Source organism: Rosa chinensis, chromosome 4, assembly GCF_002994745.2.
Source record: "Rosa chinensis cultivar Old Blush chromosome 4, RchiOBHm-V2, whole genome shotgun sequence".
In the NCBI taxonomy this organism is placed as follows: domain Eukaryota; kingdom Viridiplantae; phylum Streptophyta; class Magnoliopsida; order Rosales; family Rosaceae; genus Rosa; species Rosa chinensis.
This window is the reverse complement of record NC_037091.1, coordinates 3,755,897-3,763,570: the sequence shown is the minus strand read 5'-3', so window position 1 is coordinate 3,763,570 and position 7,674 is coordinate 3,755,897. Positions and strand designations below refer to the sequence as shown.

The 7,674-nt window shown below is 36.8% G+C and overlaps 1 protein-coding gene across 1 annotated transcript; it reads left to right on the top strand.

Moving 5' to 3' along the window:
* The first annotated feature begins 4,030 nt into the window (after positions 1-4,030).
* LOC112201020 (UPF0481 protein At3g47200) lies at positions 4,031-6,169 on the top strand. The gene is made up of 2 exons (XM_024342032.2): positions 4,031-5,076; positions 5,671-6,169. Exons 1-2 carry the CDS (start codon positions 4,031-4,033, stop codon positions 5,999-6,001), a joined length of 1,377 nt encoding a protein of 458 aa, XP_024197800.1. The 3' UTR covers positions 6,002-6,169.
* Positions 6,170-7,674: the final 1,505 nt, after the last annotated feature.

Below are 7,674 nucleotides of genomic sequence, written 5' to 3'. Positions count from 1 at the left end.
GATCTCAAGTTTTGAGTGGGTGTTGAGTTGATTTCGTTTTGACTTGAAACCCTGCAACTTTGCAAGCACTGGGAACAAATTTATGTTTGAATTGTTTTTGTTACCGCCAAGGATGGATAGCGGCGGATGTAAGGTTTGATTGAGAATACAAGGCAAGGAAGGCCGAGTGCTAGCTTCTAGCACCAATGTTAACGTTAGAGATCCGAGGGGTCTCTAGTTAGCTTTAGGGAAAGAGAGAGAGAGAGAGACACACACACACACGAGAAGTATAGTGGTTCGTCTCCGCCTTAGCGGGAGACTACGTCCACTTGAATATTGTACCATGTGTGTTTGGGCATTGCAGACCAAGGGGATTACAAAGTGTGTAATGGGATGTCTTGAGTTGTGGGAGGAGGCATTCCTTTTATAGGTGAAGGAATGCTTCTCCTTTACATTTTCTTAGACGTGGGATGTAGAAATCACTTTTCTAGTCTAGAAAGCATGTTTGTGAAGGCATCTTGGCAAGGCCGGGAAGGTGGCTTTCCGGCGACGTATTTGCCACTTCCGGATACCGTAGCATAGCTTGAATATAGGGCTACGAGATGCATGTCTCAGTTGGGCCTAACCGTGGCTTGTGGGTGTCCCAAAGAGAGTATTACTTATGCTTGGTGATGTAGCAAATCCTCCATGCATAGTGAGAGGTATCTACAGTTTTGTATTTGGATTCAAAGTTTTTAGCTTCTTAAATCAGGGTTTGGCTATTTGTTTCAGGGTTAGGGTTTTGTGCTGATAACGTGTTTTAGGGAACGATATTTGAGAGAGAATTGCTATGTATTTTTATTGATAATAGGGGTCTTTTTATATAGAGGATTACAATTAGGCCTCATCAACGGGCCTTGGCCCGATCCATTGATAGCTGGCTTGGGCCGGGCCTTACTCCATTTTTAAATAGTGGCAGGCCGGGCTTTATTGTAAATTGAAGGATCCAAGTCCATCCATTTAATGCAGGCCTCGCGGGCTTTTTTGGGGCGGGACTTGCGGGCTTTATTTACAAATAAATCTGTAAAGATAATGTTTTTTATAAACTTATATTTGTATATCATACACTCCAAAGAGAAACCTCTATCAACTTAAATAAAATGGGAAAACCGACCGTTGGATGAGATTATTATAATAAATTATGAGTGTGGTAAAAAATTTAGCCAATTTCACCATATTTTCAAATCCGATCGAATTGGTCAACTGTCGTCACTTGTATGTTTTCTTGGTTGACCGATGGCATGACGACCACGAAATGTGTTTATTTTTTCACATCATGTTTGTAAATATTTCATCGATGGATGTGCATGGACATAAGATAAAAATTTCAATTTTAATTATAAAGATGTTGGCCTATATTAATTTGCCTCCTAAAGTTGTATAACTTGTATATTGCATTTAAATTGTTGAGGTTCATTCTAAACCAACCATGAAGTGGAAAATGAATTTAGAGAAATCAACCACTCGATTGAGAGATTGCAATGTTTTATGGTAGTTGTAGAAAATCCAGCAAATTTGGTTCTCGTTTCGAATTCGATCAAATTGGTCAAACTTAGTTACTCTTATAAACCTATATTTATATATCATACACTCCAAATGACAACCTCTATCAATTCAAATAACCGACCGTTGGATGAGATTATTATAATAAATTATGAGTGTGGTAAAAATTTAGCTAATTTCACCATATTTTCGAATCCAATTGAATCGGTCAACCGTAGTCATGACATGTAGAATACTAGAATATATATGCACATATTCTATATAGAAGTATGAGAACTTCCAATTTCACCATAAACCAAATTACAACAAATTCACATTCACACAAAGACACACACACACACATATATATAAACACACACACATATATAAACATGTCTAAAAGTCCTGGATCTTCAATAATGATGATGTGGCATACTAAAAATTTCCAAATATATGTGCTGGGCCTTCTAGATGGGGCTTTCCATGCATATTGTAAAAGATGTTGTAGATTCCCGTCAAAGCTGAACTTTCTTCACTTAAATTGCCATAACTCCTTCTAGAAAAGTCGAAATCGCAAACCGTAAAATTCTTCAGAAACTAGACACATGGGGCTTTCCATGCATATAGGGTACAGCTCCTAATTCCATCCGACCAGTTCTCAGTAATTCAGTGAAGTTAGGTTCTAGACATGAACTTGTAAAAGATGTTGCAGATTCCCGTCCAAGCTAAACTGCATTCACTTAAATTGCCATAACTCCTTCTAGAAAAGTCAGAATTGCAAACTGTAAAATTTCTCAGAAACTACACACATGGGGCTTTCCGTGCATATAGGGTACAACTCCTAATTCCATCCGAGCAGTTCCCAGTGATTCAGCGAAGTTAGGTTCTAGACATGAACTTGTAAAAGATGTTGCAGATTCCAGTCCAAGTTGAACTGCCTTCACTTAAATTGTCATAACTCCTTCTAGAAAAGTCAGAATCGTAAACCGTAAAATTCCTCAGAAACCAAACACATGGGGCTTTCCGTGCATATAGCGTACAACTCCTAATTCCATCCGAGCAGTGCCTAGTAATTCAGCGAAGTTAGGTGTTCTGCACAACAGTTTCTGTATTAGTTAGCTTAGCTTACCTTCTTTTCTTCTTTCTTTGAAACACACCTACAAAGACACTAAACTAACGTAAATGAACCATAAATAAGGAGAACTAAACATATATACCAAGAGAAAGAGGCATAGAAATATAAGAATTAAGAAAATATAAGCACATCATCATATATATATATATATATATTATATTATATATATAATATATATAATAGTTTACTGGCTTTTAAGGGCCGGGCCTAGCGGGCTTTTGGACTAGCCGGACCGAGCTTTTGGCCCTCCGGGTCGGCGAGCCTCCATTGGCCCACTTGATCCGCGGGCTTTTTGATGAGGCCTAATTACAATGCATAGAATCTGAATTGTACAAGGAAAGGTAATCATACAATAAATGAATATCTCTAAGATATTCTCGGAGATTCTCTCTAATTAAAACCCTATTACCACTAGGTCAAGTAACTTAAAATTTGGGCCAGACACACAATTAGAGATTTACTTGAACATGCAAGAAAGTCTTTGTTTATTAGGTTAATTAAACTTTCCTCACAATGAAAAAGCCCAGAAAGTCTATGTTTATTAAGTTTAAACTTCCCCTCAAAAAAGCCCGTCAACGGCACCAAATTCTTAGTTTACGGGGTAATTCCAGCTGGGCCATGCCAGCTAGAGTCTTGGTCCTTGGACTAATAGGGGAATAAACAAAAAATTAATTATGAGCTAGAGTACTCTTGGACGCAACCAGGTAGCTATATATATATATACATCTTCCTCGAGTATATACATTGGAGGGATGCTGAGGCAAGAACGTCACTGATCGGAAAGCCCTGGAGATACCGTCATAGCGGGCCGTTTCGTTTCCCAGATTACTATTTTGTAAGACTCTTTTCGATCATTTTACTATATTTCATTTGTTTCTATTACATTATCTTTTTCACTGAAGATAAGTACTGCTAGCTAATTGATTCATATATATGCTCCAAAGATTATATAGTAGTTCAGTTTCTTATTTTCAACAGTTTCATTTGTAAATCTTTTGATTCAATTGAAAAGTATTTTTCAGACAAAGTAACTTATTTTTCATAAAATGATCACAACCAAGGATTAAATATAGGTTTTTACAAATCTATCGAAACTTTGAAAAAAAAGAGATCGAAAATATTCAGGAAAATATATCTTTTTTGTGAGTCTTGGTGCCTCTTTATTCTGCAGAAACAAAACAGTGTTCAATCATGTAGCTGCTACATACATATGAGGCACCGAGAGATAATGCATAACAGATTAACAGTGGTTCTAAGATCACTTTTGTTGACAAACTTTTGATAACTGGGGCGAGGGGGAAGGAATACCAGCAATTATGGTTTTGGGAGTGTCACATTATTTGGCACTGATTATAGTTTCGTTTTGTTTTCTCCAGGGAAATCAAGACTTCGGAAATGGTAGAACCTCAGAGTGAACAAAGAGAGAATGCACCCGTATTGTTCTTGCAGGAATGGTGTATCTATAGGGTTCCCAGCCAGCTCCGCAATGTAGATGAAGCAGCATACACTCCTCAAACACTTTCAATAGGGCCTTTCCACCATGGAAATCCAAAACTGAGGGACATGGAGGCCCATAAGAACAAATATTATGAGTTGTTTTGCAGACGTTCTTCGAAAAGTGAGGACGAACTAAGGAGCTTCATGATGGATCATCGAGAAACAATTCTAAATTGTTATGCAGGTACCTTTAAATGTGAGATCGACTTTTTGAACCTCATCCTAGTTGACGCCTGCTTCATAATTGAACTCTTTTTGACTAATTCTGAACAAGAACAACATAATGCAAATTATTATATACTGAGATCACCGTGGCTGAGGAAAACGGTGGAGAGGGACCTGATACTGTTGGAAAATCAGCTTCCTTATTTTCTTCTTCAAAAGCTATATGACTTTGCCATACCTACCTTTTCCAATGGCCATCTTGGCAATGGAGACCAAGCACAAGTTGGGGGACATGTCCATAAAGATAGCACCAACAGTCAGCAATGCTGCTTCCCTTGTTTCCGGCCCGGTGATTTTCAAGAGAACTCCATCCGATCTGAACCTATTCAACATGGCTTTCTTGAACTTACCTGTAAGTTTTTTAAGGCATACACCAAGGGAAAATCTGTCGGGAATGGATTTGAGCCAAAACACTTCACTGATTTGGTTAGACACTTTCTATGCCCGTGCAAGGAGCTGTTGTGGGTCAAAAATTATGATCAGCCCGTCAAAATTAAATACCATGCAAAAAAGCTGAAGGTTGCAGGAGTGAAGTTTATGCCACTTAGAGAACCATTTGTTATAAAGGAAGACCCTGTGTTGACGTTTAACCCAGTATGTTTGGCACATAAGGAGTTGAAGCTTACAAGACTTTGGGCAGAGTATGAGGCAGAATGCATTTTTCGAAACACCATGGCCTTAGAACAACTGATGTATCCAGAAAAGCCTTATATTTGCTGGTAAGGTTATGATATGTTAACATTTCTCATATGTATCATGTTTCATGTAATATCTATCACTTTGAGAACTCATATATATTACCACTTCAACAACTCATACAGTAACTAGAAAAAAGTCATTGTTAAGATAAATAAGGTCTTCAATAGAGTAAAGTAAGGTTCTCGTCTAAGTAATTAAGTTTTAATAAAAGTAGTACTAGTAACTATATACATGTTATCTATACTATTATTAAGATAAGAGGTTTTGTTAGCCAAAATGCATATGAAATTACATATGGATCCTTACATCATATATTAATTTGAAATTATATTTAATAACCAAGGGATAAGAAGGTAAATAACAAAATCAAAATTGAAAAAAATAAGAAAACAATAATTTACTTATGTGCAGATAACTTCCCACTTACCCACTATGTGCATTTCCATCTCTAAGACAAAACTTCCCACTATTTGTAATAACTCCCCACTTATTTTGAAAAAAGCTTTTCCATTTCTATTTAATTAATAATAATTCACAGCCATTGGGTGTGTTTTGTTCTAATATTGTTATATGTTAACATATATATTGTAAAATTTCCCTGTTTTAATTTGCAGTTATTTTTCGCTGATGAATCAACTCATTAATACTGAGGAAGATGTGGATGTCCTGATTGAGGATGGAGTAATCTTCAACTTGCTAGGCAGCAACAAAGCAGTGGTAAACATGATCAGTTCATTGTGTGAGCAGATTAAGGAGGATTACTCCTGCTATAGTGAGATCTGTCAAGACCTTAATAGTCATTATAAAACAGTTTTGTACCACCCCTTGGTAATAGTGAGACAGGTTTACTTCAAGGATCTTTGGAGAGGCAGTACAGCTATACTAGGATTCGTTGTCCTAATTTTCACAATTCTTCAATCCCTTCAGGCATTGGAGTTGCTTTAATTACGCTCCGTGCATGGAAGCCGTACCTGATCATCTATCAGCTAGCTCCACACTGCTGATGCAAGACTTATAATTAGATGTACGTTTGTTATGTATGTTCTTCTGTGATTGTTGTTTGTGAATTAATCTTGTGGTGCGGACATCAAGTCTGGAATGACTCAACGGCTTCAGAGCAGCTATTGATCATTAATTGTATTTTATAATGAAAATAATTTAATGTGCAAGAACCATTCTTACCGCCTTTTTCTATACCAAAATCTTTTCTTTAACTTAATTTAATTATCAATAACCTCAGCAAGCTGGCTTTAAGGGCTCAAACAGATGTGCAAATCAGTTTTGTACCACGATCATGTAACGGTAGCTGTAGCTCACAGGCTAGCCGGCTTAGCTTTTGATGACAATTGTAGTGCTATTTGGTATACTATACCTCCAGATTGTATTCTAGACGTTCTGAACTTTGATTGTAATTGCCATCAATAAAGCTAATTCTTCTATTAAAAAAAATAGCAATAATCTCACCATGGTCCTATATATGGCAATGAGCGCCTCAAATCGATCTAGGAACTAATTACCAAGATAGCTACTGATATTTTAACTACAAAAGTGCTTTCTGCAAAATTTGGACCTGCAATAAGCTAGAACACAACGGCAGTCAATTATATATTCTTCTCAATATTTTTGGGTTTTTTTTTTTTTTTTGGAGAATGTGGTGAATATAGAAAATATTACATATAATGGGTCACCTAAAGGAGGGCTACGACAAGATTGAGCCATCCTTAGAAAGCCGTAGGGCTGAACCCAAAATAAACACTTAAACAGGCCTGACTACTTAAGACAACACTTTCTAGCATCACCATAAGTCACCAGTAACATGACACTACTAGAAAAACCGCTTTATGTAAAGCATTAGCTCAAAAACTATCCATCTGATTTAACTCCAGGTTCGTGGATGTATCACTTTTCTCTCCATTAAGTCATGTGTTTGTATATTTGTAGCATGCCCGACTCATCGTTTTATGCTTTACAGACACCTACAGTCCCAATTGCTTCAAATTAATGCACATTCTCTATTCAACAAATGATACTCTGAAAATGGCAAGTTGGTGAAAATGGCAAGTTGGTATGTAGTCGACACTATCACTGAATATGACTTCTCTTTGTAAACTAAAGTTGGATTTGGACCATGTGCTCTTTGTAAACCAATCTGATAGTGATCTGATAGTTGTTTTGATTGGTGAAATTTACTGTTACTGTGATTTTGTTTTTTTGTTTTTTCATCTGGCTTGACTATAAATGTATGATGATATGCAGATGAAGTTGAAAGTCTCGCTGCTATAAAAAAATTTGCTTGATCGAGTTTGGAACCTTCAGATTCTATTCAGGTACCATGCTCTCCCTTTTTCCTTTTGCAGGCTATTTTCTAAGCTTCTTCATCAGATGTAATACAAATGATCAAAATTAACATTTTGCATTCAGTTGAGGGTCAAGTTCATATATTCAAGCTTTTCCTAATTCCCTTCAACCATGGCATGTGCCCACAAGCCCTTGACTTGGAGTTACAGGACAGTAGTAATGGTAGGTATCATAATGAACATAAAGTAGAAGAGTAGTAATGAGCTAGATCCCTGAGGATTCATGGAGTCCTTCCAAACTGCATCATTGAAAATAAGATG